Source organism: Cyprinodon tularosa, unplaced genomic scaffold, assembly GCF_016077235.1.
Source record: "Cyprinodon tularosa strain WSP-4 unplaced genomic scaffold, ASM1607723v1 ctg496, whole genome shotgun sequence".
NCBI lineage: Eukaryota > Metazoa > Chordata > Actinopteri > Cyprinodontiformes > Cyprinodontidae > Cyprinodon > Cyprinodon tularosa.
This window is the reverse complement of record NW_024039225.1, coordinates 797,440-816,935: the sequence shown is the minus strand read 5'-3', so window position 1 is coordinate 816,935 and position 19,496 is coordinate 797,440. Positions and strand designations below refer to the sequence as shown.

Here is a 19,496-nt window from a genome sequence, read left to right as displayed (position 1 = left end):
ATTTTGTTCTATTATATTCTATTCTAAATACTTGATATTCATTTAAGAGGTACTGTACTGTACTTGGAAGAAACTTTTTACCAACTATACTAGGATGACAACAAAAACAGAAAAAAGAAGCATCCCTGTCCTGTGCTTTCTCGTATCTGAAGTGGAATAAACTGAGATCTATTTGAAACAGCTAGGATGTCTTGTTTGCCGGGGAGGAAAGGTCATATAAGCGCAGCACCCTAATGTGTCTTCAGGACAGACTGTTCTTACCCTTGGGTGCAGTTGGCATGGCATGGATGGCATTCGTTGTTTACTTCCGCATATTTGAAGATAAAGCTATTGGCACCTTGCAGGCCATCAGGGCACTTTTCCACGCAGTTTGGACCGTCCTTGAAATGAAGGCATTTCACACAATGTTCTGGGCCCTGTGGGTAACATTGAAAAAGGGAAAACATTTGTCTTTTAGATGCTTATTTTTGAAAACAATCATCTTTGTAAGAGTTCAAGCAATACACTTTCCTGCACAGACCTGGCAGTAATTTCCCAGTAAAAAACAATTGGTTTTCTATTTGGCTGTTTTGAGGTTTGTAGCTGGAGGCAGCCGTTAAAACCACTTCCAATATTATTGAACTGAATTTTCTGGAACGGATGGTTGTATATAAAGAAAACGTATGCTGGTAAACCTAATGAAACAAATTCAACCGAAAAGGAAAGGTATGCTCACATTTCTTGTTATAAATCTTCCAAATTTTTTTTGTTTGTTTTTTGCTTTTTTGTTTGCAGGTTACCTACAATAACAATAACACGTGTATTGCATAAGATTAATTTGTGAATTCTAAAAAAAAAAATAAATATTCACATTTGCTTAAAGTTTTTGTTTTGTTTGTTTTTTACTGTCACAGTGTAAAAGTTTATACATAGGTTGAGTACAGGTTTTATCTATGGTAGGTCATAGGTTAAGATTTAACTGTAGAAATCTGTCTATACTTTGAGAAAAATTATGCTACATCTGGCAACAAACCCCTTTAAACCTTTAACTGTGCATTTAAACAACTTACTACACAAAACATAGAAAAAACCCATTCTAAGAAGAAGTACAGATTTATTAAATGGTATATTTTATACCATAATAGTTTATCTTTCTCAACGCAAACAGCTGAAAGCTTTTTTTTTTTAGGTTGTAGCTTCTTTGTCAAATATTATTTAATTTTGCAAAAAGGGAGTAACCCAGGCTTAACAGATGAACCAAGTTCTGGTCCCTATTATATTTCAACCCTTTTTTCCTTGCTGTGGGTAATAGTTTTGCCTTTTTTGGCAGATTTTAGAGTGCATAACATTAAATCAATAATGTCCAATGGTATAGTTGGAAAAAAAGTCTCAAAGTAGCTAGGGCTGCAACAACGAATCGATAAAATCGATAAAAATCGACTTTTAAAAGCGTTGGCAACGAATTTCATCATCGATTAGTTGTGTCGCGCGATTATTGCGTCATCCGCTGCGCCGTCATCACTGCCTCTTGACTGAAAGAGGAAGGAAAAAAAATACGGCAGAGCGAGTCAGCGCCGCAGGAGCAGTGTTGCCAACTCCGCGACTTTTCAGACCCCTCCAGCGACTATTTTTCAAAAAAGCGACTAGCGACAAATCTGGCGACTTTTTTCGGTGTCACTGGTGGCTTTTGGAGACTCTTACGTGAAAGCATGTATCGTTCCTACTCTGCCGTGGGGCGCCTCCCCCACCCCAACCGCGTTTTCCCGCAGGAGTCCCTCTCAGTCAGAGCCTCAGCGTCCAGACTGCAAATGAAGCGCGCATGCACCGGGATTGACGGCGCAAATTGATCACAATAATTAAAATAGCCTGCGCTTTGTAAAGTGAAAAAAGTGATAACATGCAACTTTTTTCAAAAGAAATTAACATGGCACGGAACCACCATGTTTGTTTGGTTTTAAAGTGGGGAAACGTAACGTTAGTTTCTCAGGTAGCTCATCTGATGCTTTCCTTACCGTGTTAGTAGGTTACAGACAGTGATAAGGTTGGCTACTTATTTTACTTTAAATTTCATTTGAATTAGCTTAAGCAGCGTTTACATTTACTTTATAAATAAATTAACTTGCAAATTATGAGGGCAAGACTTTTAAAGTTTAAATCTGGCAAAGATAAAGTAAAGATGATCCTGCAATTTATAGAAGTAAAGCAGAATAAAATCCAGCAAGATCAGTAATATGTCAATTAATTATATGCCACATTCCCATGTAAATATCTGTCTTTGGAGGATGTGTTTTTTAGCACCCCTAGTTCTCTCATTTTTATTCCAAATACAATTTATAATTTGAATCACAGGGCTATTTTTATCTCTATGGTTCAGTATTTTCTCAAGTAGCAACTTTAACTGCTGTACTTTCCTGTCTTAAAAGGCAGAACTCTTCTAGTCTAAAAAAAACTCATTTGTTGAAATGGGGGGGCCTATTGTTTGAACCCCTTAGGGGCTTTTAAAAACAAAAATGTCTTTTTTTGCGCTTTATGAAACAAAGTACCCTATATTTTGTGGATGTACATCTACATTTCTCATGTAAGTTTGCGTAGTTTTAACACAAACATTTATTTTTCATATTGCACCAGTACAGTTAATGAGCAACCTGTACTTGTGTGCTTGTTTGTTCTGTCTATAATGTTTATTTTGGAATAAAGAGGTTAATATAAAAAATATTTTTTGATTCATCGATTAATCGAAAAAATAATCGTCCGATTCATCGATTTTTAAAATAATCGTTAGTTGCAGCCCTAAAAGTAGCACAAATTGAAAAAGCAAGGTGTGTTGTACACCTATGTACTTAAATGAACTTCTCTATTATATTGTGTGTGGCTAACTCTAATGATCCCTTAAAATGAACCTGTAGACCTAACTAATGAGAGCTGATAAGGCTTCAGATTTCAAACAGAATTTTGAGAATCAGAGTCATTGTAGTAAATAAGTTGTTGTGATATAATTAAATCTTTATACTGCTACATCCCCATTACTTAAAATCAGAAATTTCAAAATCTAATTGCTGTATTGTAACCTTGCGAGATGAATTGTGAATTCACAAACTCCCAAAAATACAACTTGCCAGAGCGAGAAGAAGCTTTGGCCTTGATACATAAATGTTTCCGGACCAATGAAATGCAGACATGTATGACATCGACGTATCAAAGAGAGGCGAAACAAAACAAATGTGGCTGCACCAGTTGCAGCTGGAATACCCTCTACTTCTTGTCTAGAAAAGGATGTGATTTTTGCCTTTGTGGATGTGAAGATGTTTGTGCGCTTCCCCAAACTTGATTTGATAAGAGTTTGATTAATCAATGAACTCTGCCAGTTGTGAAACAATTCAAACTGCTACTCCTGCTGTCATTGGCTAAAAGGTCTACATGGGAAGCAGGTACTCAATCAGCTCAAAGAGTTGTACTTATTGTCCTTCCCTTTTGCAAACACTTACTATAGGAGGATTTCCAGATTGATATGTGTATCATAATTTGAATTCTACACAATATTAATGTGGCTTATGTCAGGTTACCCTACTTAAGGGTTCATAGCAATTACTTTCTTTATATATTATGATATTACAAGTTTAAATTAAATTTTTATTTGAATTTCATGCAAAAGACGAGGACAATAAACAACATATTTATGAAATAGAATGTTTTTTTCAATTTGTGTGCGCTACTAACAACTGTTTTTCACACATTCTCAGTCAAAGGGTATCTGTATGATTCAATTGAATTGTCTCTGAAAAATGTCTTGAGATGACGTGTTGTGAATACATTATATACATTATATAAATAAACTGAATTGAAGTTCAGTCTAAAATTGGAATGGGGCCTTCTAACTAGGGGTGTAAATAATAATCGTTTTGTATCGATGCATCGATCCAAAAGCCGACGATCCGATGCATCGACACGTCCGCAAGATAATCGATTCATGTTTTTTTTTTTCCTCCGGTCTATTTTTATCCATTTGCTCCTGGGCGTAATTCTCCGTCCCGTGCTGCGGTGGCACTAAACATATTTTGCCCTCCTACCTCGCTTCCTGGTTATACACTTACAGCAGTGTGTTGCAGCAAGCTTGACACAAACATTTTTAAATTATGCTCAATATTGAAGCGTGGTCTGTGCTACACGCTGTGGGTCTAGATACGGCCGAGGCGGCGAGGAAGTGGGGGCGAGTTTAGCCGACGACGGAGGGACATGAGGGCCAAAAAGAGCGGAGATCCAGGCTGAAAAAGTGTCCCAGTGTTCTCGCGCACCTCGCTCTTCTAGCGGGTCAAACTTCACGAGTTGTTTTCCAGAATTTCGGTCATAAAAAACAAAACAAGCTGGCCTCCTGTCTGCGGCACTGTTTGCGGTCAGCTACAATTTGGGAGAGGTGCAGCGGAGCGTCTGTGGAGGGGGAGGGGACGTCTGGAGCCGAGGTATTGAATTGCACTCATTGCATTGATTATGTGCAGTATTTTTGCAGTATTTTTTGATGCAACTTTTCTACTTCTGTTATTTGCTGTTGTTTCTAAAAAAAATTGCAAAACGATATTACAGCTTTCATTGATTTATTTCAAACTTGAAACTTTGTTTAGCCTGTAAGGTGTAAAAAAAAAAAAAATTATCGATTAATCGAATTGAATCGAATCGTGGTGTATTCTTGAGTATCGAAAATAATCGAGTTGTTGGGTCAGAAAATCGATACTGAATCGAATCGACATGTTAGGTGTGATTTACACCCCTACTTCTAACACTGATCTGCATTAACTGAATACCTTTTAGAATAGAAAATAGCATAGAAAATCCATTTATTGTCCCACAACGGGGAAATTCTGGAATTTTTTTGTTTTATGATTAAGGATTATTTCTTATGGCAAAGGGAATTTTTATAGTCCACCAAATGTACTATACAGCAAGTAGAGTAAAATCATACATTTTTGTCTTGTTTTATCTGAGAGCTTTGTTCTAAATATTTGCCATGTACGGAATAGGACCATGGCAAACTTGAACATGGATTTATTACAGACTTTTTTTTTTCACGAATAGCTTTGTACTTGCCACTCTACTTCAAGGGATATCTTTAACCAAAAGTTTTTGTTATCCCTTCTTATCCCTGATCTATCTGGTGTGTGCTGTGCCCTTCACATTGTTTTAATAGAAAGCCCCCAATAGAAAATCACATCTAGTCTGTGATCAAGGGACACACATTTGGTCAAAGACAAAAGGCTCTTAATTGATTTTAAGTAAATTGATTACTTTCAGCTTATCACATGTTAAAACACCATTTTTTCTTTTAATGCAATTTAAGATATAAGATATACTTTTGTTGTTAGATGATAACATGGAATTTTTAATTAATAAACTATGGAAATTATCAAATACAATGTAAAGTTTTGCCACTGTTAGTTCTAGTTATGCTCAATGAAGAATTTTGTTAAAAAAACAATTTTAGGTTGCAATGTTTGCTAGCTATACATGCAGATCAGACTTTATGTTCCTCAACTATTTGCATCTTTATGGGGAAAACAGCTTGAGAGTGAGGTAGATATAACTAAAACAAATAATGTGAAAGTGGTGTTGTGGGTGAAGGAAAGTATAAAATAAAAATAGGTAGTGCACACTAATAAGTGAAGGGAATAGGAGAGGGTGGACAAGGATGTATTACAACCAAGTGGAGGAGAAAGACAGTCAGAGAAGTCTAATAAGAAAGAGAGAAAATGAGAAGGAAAAAATTGAGAAAACAGGCGAAACCGTAAAGCAGCAAGAGTAGAGCAGGCAGATAATAACCATTGCTCACAGCACACACAATGACCATAACAATTCGACTAGAATAGGATTTATGGAGCTAATATAGGCGCGGGAGGGGATAAGAGAGGAAAGGAAGATCAGCGACAAGCTTTCTCAGACAGGCCTCGTAACATCAGCAAGGCTTAAAAAATGTCTTCTGACAAAAAGAAAAGAACACACACAGATATGACCAGGGATGGGAATCCAAAGAGCAACCATGCCTTTAAAAAAAACGAACTTTTCACATGAATCAGCGATTTGTACGTTTCTTATAATGCGTACATTAACACCTACTGCATGTGTAAAAAACATGTCATAGAAAGAAACAAAACAACAAAGAAACTTATGGATTACTCTGTCAAAGATGCAATTATGGTGTATGTTACTTGAAAGAAAATAGTATGTATAAATACATGTTCACAAAAAGCATCTGTTCCGATGTGTAAATGAGTTTCTCATAACTGTGTGTTCTTTACATCTTGTACATGCAAAAAAGCACTCTGTTGAAATTCAAGTTGAAAGTGTTACTGTTTCAGCTTTTAGATTCAGCCTTGCATTTTGAAGCATGTCATCATTGTCCAGAGAGATGGAGAGAGAGAGAGAGAATGAGATGAAAAGAGAGATAGTGTGTACAAGTCGGCAATAGCCCTGTCACAACAGTAGGGCAAATTATGTGACAAAGACAGCAAACATTGTTTCGTCCGGCAGGATGTTTGAACAACCAAAGCATCCATGTTGGAACATCATTTTTTTCTGAGCATCCAAAATTGTGTACCTCACACAATGTTTCAATTTGGATGTTTATATGGTACATCTTTCTTTTTGTTCATTCTGTACCGGTCTGTTGTGGTGAAGAGAGAGCTGAGCCAAAAAAGTAAAGCTCTCGATTTACCGGTCGATCTACGATCTTCCTACTCTTCTCTATGGTCAGGAGCTCTGGGTCATGACCGAAAAAACGAGATCCCGGATACAAGCGGCTGATATGAGTTTTCTCCGTAGTGTGTCTGGGCTCTCCCTTAGAGATAGAGTGAGGAGCTCAGTCATCCGGGGAGGACTCAGAGTAGAGCCGCTGCTCCACTACTGTATATCGAGAGGAGCCAGTTGAGGTGGCTCGGGTATCTGGTTAGGATGCCTCATGGATGTCTACCTGGTGAGGTTTTCCGGGCATGTCCCACCTGGATGAGGCCCAGGGGGAGACCCAGGAAACGCAGGAGGGACTGTGTTTCTCAGCTGGTCTGAGAGCGCCTTGGGGTTCCCCCGGAGGAGCTGGCCCAAGTGGCTGGGGAGAGGGACGTCTGGGCCTCCCTACTGAAGCTGCCACCCCCATGACTCGACCCCAGATAAGTGGAAGAAAATGAATGGACAGATAACTCTTTTTAATAAAAAAATTTTAATAAAAAGATTTTAATAAAAAAAATGAATAAAAAAAATGTAAAAGACAATAAGAATGCAACGAACCGGTGCTGTTACAACATATCGTAGAAAAAGATCTCACCTTAAGAAAATGGCAGTAAATGTCAATGTAAATGTTGTTGCTGTTATATATATTTATGTAACTTTGTGTGCCGGGGTTAGTATGCTATCATTATGAGATCTGGATCTATAAGTGTCAGTTTTTAGGTTTTGCTTCATAACCAGGTTTTATAAACCTTTAAATAAACCTGTAAATGTTTGCTTTCTGTGTTTTCAACAAAACAAAAAAATTTCCTTTAAAATGGGAAAATTAGAATCAATCGTAATGTAAGCTGGCTGTATAACTGCAGCCTTACAACAATTGAAAAAAAGGAAGCTTTTGTTTCATATAGTATTTATAAATCTGAAATTAATTTCCGATTCACATTCTCATCACATCTTCTATTTCTAAGGTGAAAATAGATAAAAATACTATACAGTATTAGCGTTTACCTATCAGATAAACATTTTTTTTTTTTTTTACTTGTGAAAAGAGCAGCCATGTAACAAATGATTACTGTCTTATTATTGATTAGGGCAAGCTTACCGGGCCGTGGCAGGTTAAGGAGTCGTCGTCTGCACGTTCGCACTGGGCATCACACTCAACACACATTGAACCATTGGCATACTCTCGAATATCTCTGGGAAACAATAAAGCAGAGAGAGAAGTGGAGCAAAATATTATTAAATAATAAATATTTGAGGCAGATATATTGACAAACTGGCAAAAGGACAAAAAAGCTGACATTTAAAAAAAATGGAAACGATAGTTAGCAGATTCCATGTTTATAAAGGATTAAAAATTAATCATTATTCCTGTTCTATTGATTTTATATTGTAAGAAACAATGCTGTGCATCATAATATTCATTTCGAGAGCCTAATTCACAACTGAACATTGTCTGTAAAAAATAATTGTAATCAGTTTTGCTCAAATTAATCCAGAGTGAAACTGACAGGATATGAGAGAGTAGAGAGATTCATAATTCAAGGGGTTGACACAGATGAGAGGTGCAGGATGTGGTGGCATGGGTGAGGTTTTCAAAGTCAATTAAATTAAATTTGTGTTATTTAACTTCTGCAGTCTACTTACAATAGTTAAATAGCAGAGCGAATTCAAAAAGTCATAAAATTTGACCATACTGCCACTGAGTTAGTACTTTACCTTTGTTTTTTTAGAAGAAGGAAATTAAATCGGTGTTCCTGTCTTTTGCTCACGGATGAAAGAAATGCAAGAGAAGGAAAAAGTTTGTCTTCCATTGGGAACAAAATAAAATCTATGTAATTCATGACTCCCTCTGCCCTCATAAAACCTTCAGAGAGACAAGGACGGTAAAACACATTTTCTGTATGCTTGTTGGTTGAACTAATAAAGGCTACGGTGAAGCTTCATTTTATTATCAGTGCTTAGAGGACTTTTCGGATATGCAAGATGCTCCCATGTGTTCTGTTATGTGTCTGTTTCTCACACAAATTGACATAAACAGCAGGGACATTTCTTCATTTTCCTTCATGTTCATCCAATTTGTTCTAAAGTGGAAGGACGGTGTGGTGGGAATCTTAAAGAAAAATCTGAACATTTTTAGATTATAGGGTGGAGAATCCCACATGCTGTGTAATTCTTTACCTTTGTTATCAAAAATCATTGCTTCAGTGTATATATCCCTGCTATTTTACAATAACAAGTTTGTACAGTTTTGTTTGCTTGATTTTTTGCATCGAGTTAGATTCGACTGAGCGCTGCTGAACAGTTTTTCATTGTTGTTTTTTATTCATATTGAGATTAAGTGAATTCGAACTGTCAATTACTCATCATCTATGAAATACAAGACAAAGTAAACAAATCAGGAGCACTCCTGAAGTGAGATAATAATACAAAATGTAAAAAAATTAGTAAACAAAAAAGATAAGACAACGATGAAGCATTTAAGGTCAGTCTGGGGGAATAATTGGCGGTGACACAGACTCTTAGACTGGTGCAGATGTGTAGGCAGACAGGTAGGCAGGGCGTGGCCCCGTGCGCAAGCAGTGACTGTGACACGCAGTGACACGCCTAGCCCTCCTGCCCTAACAGCATCTCAAGGTCCTGGCTCATCTCCAAAGTGGCCAAAAAAAATTGTGATCAAGTGGCAAATCTGAAACTATAAGCAGCTTTCATGTCATCCCCTGTTAACAAAGAAAAGTCTGCAAAATACCTAAAAATGTCATTATAAACCTCCTTGGGGTGCATGTTTTCCCACTTTTAAAGTAGAAAAGGATAACATCAAGAGAATCCTATTGTTATGAGACTCTGCAGGGGTTCCTTTTGTTCTCAATCCTTTTTAAATTGTTCTCAACTTTCTCTAAAACAATGTAATAAAAGCAGGCAAATTGAAATAAAACTTTAAAACCAAGATACATTACTTTAATTTCTCCTTGCAAACTTTTGGGTCAGCTGATTATGACTTACAGCTAATGAAAACCCCAAATTACTTATTTAGAAACTAATTAAGACCAACAGCATTATTAAGTTTGACAGGTGAGAGAACACAGCTGGAGATGATCTCAGTAGTTATCCTACAAGAAAAGGTGCTGTAGCTGTCTGCATGGTACAAAGAAGACCCTGGTCTGAATACCACAAAGACAAAGAAGATCATCCTGGACTGTCATCAAAACAGAACAACACTGTTTACAATTCCTTAGATTACTCAAGAAGGAGAAAATTAACTAATAGCTGGGGATAAGCTTCTACCCATCCTAAAGTTGTGATCATTCCTATGCACTATGTCTCGTGGTTTACCAACTGGAGCAGACTGAAGGAGGCTCCAGAAGTGGTTAAGTCACAAAGGAGATTACAGGCTGTCTCCCTCAATCTCCGAATGCCATTTACACTTCTCGCTGCCTCAGCAAAGCAAAGTGCATCATCAAAGACAGCTCTCATCTTTCCTAGCACTTTTTTGACCAGTTGCCCTTGATCAGATTTGATTAGGTCAATTAGAAGCAGACCAAATAAACTCAAGGAAAGCTTTTTCCTCACACTTACATGTTAGCAAGAATCTTACATGGACAATAAAACAGTGGGTATTATTGTGGTATGATATGCAACATCTTTCTTTTCTTTTGCTGTGCAGACAACTTGCAATGTAAGTATTAGTATGATATTTTTGTGTTTGTATTTAATGTTTTTGCAGTATATGTATTTTTTTTTTACCTTATTTCAAATGATCAATGTAGCACTCCGAGTTTATACTTTCAACAAGGCTCATTGTTGAATGATGATGATAAAGGATTGCTATTTCTATTTTGTTTCTATATACAGAAATTGTAGCATATGTTCTTGATTCACTTCTGCTTTAGCAACATACATTTTGAATCTACCTGAAACTCTACCCAAAATGGAGTTTAACTCACATTCAAATGAAATTTATGGCTATTTATGGAGTTTGAGAACAAATTTATACCACATAATTTAATTCTATTTAACATTGAAATTAAACAAAGAATATGCAAAGAGGCTTTTGGGGCTTATCCTTTTTTTTGGGAGGGGTTGATGACTGTCAACTTAGCAGCCACCCCCGTAGTTGTCAGAATAAGAAAAATTTGTGTAACAAAGGTTTTAGAAACTATTTTAGGCTTTTGGATAAGTTTAACTTTTTGAATGGCAGTATATAAATAAATTAAACAGAAAAATACCATTTAATTTTTAATGTTCTGCAGTCTCAGACTGGGAAAAAAAGTCTTTGTACCTTCTTTTTATTGAACACCTTTCCTCGTCAAAAGCAAAGAAGGCACAAACCTTAATGTTTTTAAACTGGCCAGATGCGTTCATGTGGAGTAAGGAAAATTCTGTTTTAGGATTATCTAACAAAGCACAGCCCTATTTCTCATAAACTGTTGCAATAGGTAAGCTTTGAAGAGAAAGCCTCTGTTGTCACATTCAATGTCATTAGAGTTATTTTTAAGACAGAAGATGTGAGAGATCAGGCTCATGGAATATTAAATGTGTTTTTTTAGACATTTACCAGATGATGTTTCACCGGCCCACATAACATATTTTTGTACAAAATGTTTTATTGTTTTCTAAACCCTAATAGATAGAAATAAGATTTAATAAAATAGAAATTAGCCAGTTTTTCTATCCTAGTGTTAAATGTTAATATAATGAGACCTTTATTGAGTGATAATACATTTGAAGATGTGATCTGGATATAAATAAGTAGATAGCAAAGTTTATTCTTTTGGCTTGTCTTATAATATTACAATATTATAGATACATTACTTTTTTTTGTTAGACAATACACATTTTAATCCAATTCTCATGTTTAGTTGTTTCCTTTACTAAATCTTAATAAAATGAAGAAATAAAAAACAAGTCATTTTTTTTCTTTTTTTAGTGGAGGGATGCATCTTTGATAGTATGCCACTGCTGAAGTGAATTTGATTTGCCTTTGGCATTTTCAGGAGTGTCTTATTTTCCTTTACAGTTCCAGCTGCAGGGTTTCCTCCCCCTCTCTCGTCCATCACTTCAATTGCTGATATTCAGTCACCATAGAGCGTTGACTGACATGTTGTCATGCTGCAGCTGTAAAAATTCTAAAATCTGTCTCTGATCATGCACGTTTCTGATTCGAGGCTGGGAGGAAGCTTCAACATTAACATTTAACAATGTTTTATTACTGTATACACACCCTCCCAAATAAAGTATTTAGAACATTAGTTAGGGCGTAAAAATCAGAGCTGACAGGACTTACTATGGTTTGATTTTGTGTGATTATTTTTTGGTATAGCTAATAATGACTTCCAAAAGATTTGCATATTACAGATTTGACTACTGAGACAGTAGGAAAGAAACACAAGCAGGAAAAAAAAGAAGCATTTAATGTTTAAAATAATATAGGAAACTATCTAAAAAATATTAAACAATTTATTTAACAATTTTCTAGGAAAAAAAAAAGAGTTAAGACTAAAATATATATTATAAATGACTATAATAGAAAATCCAGCAAAAGCTTGAAATAGTGTTAAATTTTGCGATAGTGACATCAGTTACAATAAATCCACAAAGCCATTACTCCTATCTTCCTCATTTATCATACTGCTTCCAGCTCTCTCTTTGACCTTTGGTGTCTTGAAGACTATTATTTGTAGGAGGTCTAAGTATCTACTCCTGTAAGACTCAACTCAGAATGCTGCATATATTATTGCCATGCAAGTTTGACTTCATGACACCTAAAATAAAGAAGTAAACAGATATTGCATTCCAAGCAGTCCTCTATGACATAAATATTGCACACACAGAATTTGGGATGATGGTATTACAATATTTTCTACTGCTCTGTAATGAATCAAAAAGTATTTTACATGAATACAGAATACCCCGCACCCCACCACCCCACCACCCACACACACACACACACACACACACACACACACACACACCCACCCACCCCACCCCCATGATAAATACTGTGTCATTTCCCATATGCAGTGCTCTTACTGTATAATGGAGTTCAATATAGCTGTTATTTGCCCATCATAGCAATTTTTACTGGGCCCCACATCATGTAATATATCAATAATATAAGGGGCCATGTAATGTTTACATAACAAAAACATTGTTTTTGTGGCAATTATCTGGAAAGCACATGATCAAGTTTACGTTGAATTGTCCCATTAGAAAATTGTGAGGATATTTATAAATTATTTTACACTTTTCATCAGAATTCTGAAAACATCAATAATTCTGGGTTCCAAAAATTTATTGTAAATTTGTTCTTTTGTTTGTTTTTTAACTTAAAATTTCAGAGGAAAAAGCAGATAACTATTTTTTAGACCATTTAAACATACTATCTATGCATCAGAATTTTTATTTATTTACATTCCTTACCCTTCATAAAGGTTGCAGGAATCCACACAGATGCGTCCCCGGCTAAAGTATCGGCAGGAAAGGCACTGGTCAGGGCCAGGACCCCAACACCCAGCATTGGAACACAATGGGTCGCACACCATGTGCTCCTTGGCTGCTCAGGACAAACAAAAAACATTTGCAATTATGTCTTTCTAACTGAATGACTCAACAATAGAGTAGTTGAAGAAAATATGCAACAATAACTTTTTACAAATATCCAAACACACCCATCACTTAATAAGGAGACATGGGGCTACAGATCCTGAAGCACAATATATTTAAAGTATATTTGTATTTAATGGTTCCACCTCGACATGACAGCTGTTAATTTGTGTGGGCTTATAAAAACTATTTTTCATAGCAACAGATTTCTTAAGCAAATATTGTGATAATACAGTTAGGCAGTTGGGTGGGTGTCTAAGGGATTAAATCATTTCTCTTCCAGAAACAACAAAGTGTCACGCAATATACAACAAGCCATTTGGCTAAATATTCCTTCAGAGAGAAGTCGTTTAAAACACTGTAGTGTTCCAAACAGTGTTGGAACATTTCAGTGTACACTGCTCCTTGTGGGGCTGACTACATGGACGTAAAGGGAATTGCTGTTTTAGGGTCAGGGGTTACATTTAAGACGAAGGTGGGAATTCAGTTTAGGTTGGGGTCAGGGTTAAGTATGAACCCATTATGGTTAGGTTTGGGGTAAGGGTCAGGGTTAGGCCAATGGAAAGGCTCAGCAAAGCTTGAGACAAGTTGGTGTGTGTGTGTGGGGGGGTGAACTTGCTGCATAGTGAGCAAATTTTTGGCACATTTTACTCAGGTTCTAGAAGGGATGTGTGCTTTTTCAATATTTAAATGCTGAGCAAAGAATGATAAACAACAGGTAAGACACAGAAAGAAATTGTTGATTCCACAAGACTTGTAATTTAAGCAAACAGCCAAAAAGAAGAAGAAAAACACTGTTAGGTGTTGATTTTTAGGGACTACATACCAACCAGAGTATGTAATTTCCTCAGTTTTATTGAATTGTCTTGTTTCTTTGTCTCATGCTTCCTCAAAATAGTATATCCTATAAAGCTTGTGAGACCTTATTAAACAACCACTGCCTAAATATTTTTGTAACACTGTTACAGCACAACCAATAAAATGAGCAATGTGAGCATCACAGCTTTGAGTGAGCAGTGGTTTCCTTTCTAAAAACGTATAACCAGAGGAAGAAAAAAAAAGCTTATTAAAATAAAAAACAACAACACTTGTTTAAAAGGAATGACAAAACAAAGCAGATTAATGTAAGCCCCATTTGCTTAAGAGTCAACATGTGACCGTCATTCTTAAAGTAAAGATGTAGTTACAATCAAATGATGACTCCATTAGAATTTTTCAGTGTCCTGATTAGACCCCAGCAATTGACTCAGGGTTGTATTTCATATATTGCTAAAGGGACCTATTTTACTTCCCTTTAAATATCAAAGATTGGTTTATGGGTAATGCAAAACATGAAAAGTAAAAAATAAAAATAGAATGGTCAGATAATAGGATTTAGAAGAGTCTCAATAAAAAAAAATACATTGAAGTGATCCACACATGCACAGGACAAGATCCACATACATGTACAGTATGCAGAGGATAAATATTATTGTGAAGATAAATATTCAAACGGTACACAAAATGTACACATTCACAACACAAGATCCTCATTTAAAAACTAGCAGTGGTCTTTGAACTTACTGCAGGGATGAGTGAATTTTTGAGAATCACCTGACATGATTTGATGTTCAAATGCTTTTTTTTAACAAGCTTTAAAAATCTAGCTTGAGTTGTTTTAAGGATTTTGAAGATAATGTGTCTTTATATTAAGATTATATTGATTACACAACAGGTCCACATACAAAAACATTAACATAATGAATAAATGAGAAAAAGTTTGCAGTGGAAACTACCTTTTTCAACCTTTAAACAAAAATCTGTTTTAATTTAGCCCTTAAATGGATTGTTAAATCATTCATTTTTTGTCCTCCTCACAGACTTTCCAGAGTTGACCTCTACCCCACTCTGCAGTTTGCTTGGCATTTAACTCCCTGGTAAGGGGAGTTAGAATGCCCTTAATGCCCAACGCCTCTGCCCAGCTCTGGTGATATCTGACAAGCATCTAGTTCAGATCTACCGCTATCCTCTTCCAAAGCCCCAGTAGAGAGTACCCAGAGCAAGACAGAGTTCATGGAACGTCCTCCATTCTGGAGCTAAGAGAGCTAACAGCAGGAGATGCAGCAAGTTCCTACTCTTCTGGTGATTGGCTTATAACAAAATTATTACCCATGTGGTGTTCGTTCTTGTGACTGGCTGAAACAATCGAGTTATCTAATTGGTTGCAATTCATAGCTTGTTAAAAAAATTATTTTGTGTATTGGGTCGCATCAGGTGAATGTCAAAAACTCACATACAAATGCAGTGAAGTTCAGAGACATACGGTAGTTAATAAAACAAGATATAATTGTGTTTACATTACAAATACTTTGGTAAAACTTGTATTGTGTATGCAGACATCCTATAAATCATTATATGCACATGTGGATCTTGTCCTGTGGGAATGTATCCTGTGCATGTAACATTAAGAATCCAGTAGCTAAATAACTCAGTGCTGCCTTTATTATATATACATAGATCATGCGGGATGAGGGGCTCACGTGGCTCATAGTATATTATGAGCCACTCATATGTATATAAGCACACATGAGTTATAATTTATTTTAACTATTTACTTTATTTTAACTATATATATTTTCTGTTAAAACAGCATCCTGTATTCTGTTTGGGGCTGAAACAGTTAATCGGATTCATTGTGTTTAATGGATTATTGAAATATTAGTCAACTATTTAGTAATTAATTCAAGTAAGAATTTATTTAGTAGCTTTAGTACTAATCAGCAATTAATTAAAAGATCAATCATTAACTGGTGTATAGAGAATCTAAAACATGCCTTTAGAGTCACCCAATTTGAGCAGCAATTAAACCAAAATAATAAAAGAAAAAAGTATGCAAACATTTTGCATTTAGATAAAAAACAAAAATTTCATCTGTCAATAAGTACTATCCAAAATCCTCAAGTGGAAAATGTTTGGTTTCACCTGGTGTAATATTTTAAATAGTCCTCTTTGGCTATCCGACTATTAATCGAAAAAATAATTGACAGATTTAATGATTTGCAAAATAATCGTTATATGCAGCCCCGATTCAGTTCAGGATTTAGTACATCTCAGCACAATTTAATATTTTTATAAATTATTAAAATCACCTTGCTATTGTTTTATCACTTATTTTAGTATCAAAGGCTGCCATATTGAAAATAGGCAAAATGATAATACTGAATCAGCTACCATAACCAAATTACCTTACCTAAAGCATCCTATATCTGTTCGCTATGAGAGACATAAGTCATTACCTATTGTGCCAGTAGTTTGTGGTTACTAAGAAATTTACAATGTCATAGAAATATATCAAAGCAGTTAGCCCCCATCATCTGGCATTTTTCCACTTTTTACCTGATACAGCAATAATGCTGTTCTTTAATATGGGTATCAATATGCTCTGTTTTGATTTTCTGGAAGCCAAGATGATCATGGTTACATACCATTTCCTAGTGATGTGCTTGCCAAGAATTGAGACAGTTTTATGACATGGATCATCTGTTTCAGGTATGTTGGAAATATGCAGACACGTAAAAATGCTAACAGATGCGCACTGGTGCATCTTTGACCCTCAATCAAACCCTGAATCTAACAAAGTGGAGCCCTCAAGCACAACCAGCAAAGATGCAGCAAGTGGTTTCTGAGTGTCCTATTCGAACAGGGCAACTACAGAAAGGGTTCCAGAATAACCTTGAAAGACACTTTTCTGCAGCGTTAAACCATCCTGTTATATCCTCTTAACTGCCTGGAAACATCTTCCCATGAGTCTTTTGTTGTTATAAGAATTTGCCTTGTGTAAAATACTTTTAGGACACATGTTTGCTGTTTTAGGTGTGAAGTCTAATGAAATAAGATAATGATCTCACTAGATTCAGTCTTATTTCTTTTAGTGCTTAAACTGTTTCTTAAAGCATATTTTGCATAATTTTAAACGATTGATATCAGACTTTCTTCAAACTTAACTCTTGATGTATGTTAGTGGTTTATTGTCTGATAAGATCAGCTGTATCCACAAGAAGATAAGTACAGATGGATGGATGGATGGATGGATGGATGGATGGATGGATGGATGGATGGATGGATGGATGGATGGATGGATTTGCATGTATAGGGCCTGCAAAGCCATTGCGCACATTATTTCTGTTGATTTAATCTAACTTTTCTAAACCTGATGTAATGTTTATTTCTTAACAATGACTTTGTAATGACATGGGACGAAGAATCAAGATGTGATGTGCTCTGTAATAAAAGACAGTATGAAGCAACGCAAACAGTGCACTATGAAAATGTCAGATGTAGACAAGTTTGACCCATCTACTCGGACATCATTGAACACAGAGTACATCTGCAGAGATGAGATGTGAAAGTGTGTTATACACAAAAGGCAGGCTTACAGCAGGAGTACAATAGGAGTTCTTAGTAATGGATCTAACAATGCAAAAAAAAATTTTTTTTTTTTTTTTAAAGGGATCACCCATTAAGAAATGTTGTCTGTATTTCAGCTTTTGAAATCCACATACCTATGTATAAAATACTGACCAATTCCTTCACTTTATATCATTAAGTTTACAACAATCCATGTCTTAGCTGAAGATTTCTCCTGCTGTAAACTTAGTAATTGTAGAATATTTGAGCTTTCATACAGTGTAATATATTTACTTGGTTTCCAATATATCTAAAGAGTCATAACCTTAATGGTAATTTGCAGAGAAAGCAAGGTGACCTAGGAAAAATAAATATATTACCATAGTAAGATAGAGTGTTGGTTGCTTGTTTATGAAAGAACTTCACAACATGAGTTGCAGTTTACACCAGTTTGTTATGGAGAAAAGAAACAATAACATTCATATTTTTCTAGAAATTCCAGAATATAAGGGCAGGAATTCTGATTTTTATTGATATATCTAAACAAGTAAACTAAAAGTGATAAAAAAGTACAGGCTGTTAGATCAAATTCATATATGTGTTTGTAGCAAATTGTTTTTTTTTTTCTCTCTTTGGGCTTTAAGGTATTCTTGCACACAATAATACAACTACTTTACAATCTTCTCTTCCCTTTACAAAGAAAGCAAACTTGCAGACTATTTTCTCTGCCATTTTTAGGCTAGTAATTGTAGATGTTACTGAGAACAACTCTTTAGTTCGAGAAGTACGACTGCCTGGAGTGGGTCTGTATACTGTAGCATACATAGAAGACTGCCAAGAGAGTAAAGACATTGAGATTGATAGCAGTTCACTTATCCAGCACTGAATCCCCAAGAATTCCTAAATGGCATAAAATTCTGAGTGAAAACCTTTAGAGAAACAAGGCCAGTATCAGTAAAGGTAGAAAAGGTCCAATTGTAGTTGAGCATGCCACTCAAAAAGACTCATTAAAACTCAAAATCTCTTGAAAACAGATAACCTTTGAATCACTAAAAGAATATTGAAAGTATGTGAAGGACTCTAATTTAGTGCACACTGGATAAGAAGAGTTTTATACAGGACCCCTTCATTAATACAAACGTATAAAACACAACATTTTGAGGGAAAAAAAAACAGTAAATCAGTCATTTCTGTGCATAATACATTTTGCTCAAACCTTTTTTTTTAAGTCTCTTTAAACTGGTTATATGAGCATTCATATAAATATAGTTTTTGGGACCTTTTAAGTAACAGTTTTCATAAATGCAACTAACTGAATAATAGCCAGATTGTCCTTTAACTCTTTACAAAACCCCAAAAAATAAAATCTTACCAATTCATCATTTTCAGGTATTCTAACTTTGCAAAAACATTACATAAGTGTGTCTTATTTGAATTGTATACAATATGAAAACAAAATTACCACAAATCTGTTTAGTAAATGTTTTTTCCAAATAAAAATTACAAACTGCTCCAATACCACCATCTGAATATGTATTGCACCCAGCTGTTTTAAGAGGCCAACAAATGAAATTAAATAAAACCCATCTATTATGCCCTTAAAAAAGCCTTTTTTATTTGACCCTTTATGACTAAAACATTGTTTAATGAGCAGACTGGCACATCAGTATCTGTAAGTCTGTAGCTTATTTTCCTGAATTAACTTCGGGTCAAAAGTTCCTGCACTGTTCGACTGAAGTGATGTCAGGCATGTCCATGTTAAATGGGTCCGACCAATCTAAACCTTATAGTCAAGATGGATTTTGTGGATAATAAGCCGCAAC

General features: G+C 35.5%; 1 protein-coding gene across 1 annotated transcript in view; it reads right to left on the bottom strand.

The window, feature by feature from the left end:
• The window catches only part of LOC119794887 (receptor tyrosine-protein kinase erbB-4-like), a 385,459-nt gene that overhangs the window by 68,937 nt on the left and 297,026 nt on the right, over positions 1–19,496 (bottom strand). Inside the window, exons 14-16 of the mRNA XM_038302633.1 lie at positions 13,105–13,237; positions 7,787–7,880; positions 262–416 (exon numbers count right to left, since the gene is read on the bottom strand). Of these exons, the coding sequence (XP_038158561.1) occupies positions 262–416; positions 7,787–7,880; positions 13,105–13,237 (382 nt within the window). The remainder of the gene's footprint in view (positions 1–261; positions 417–7,786; positions 7,881–13,104; positions 13,238–19,496) is intronic.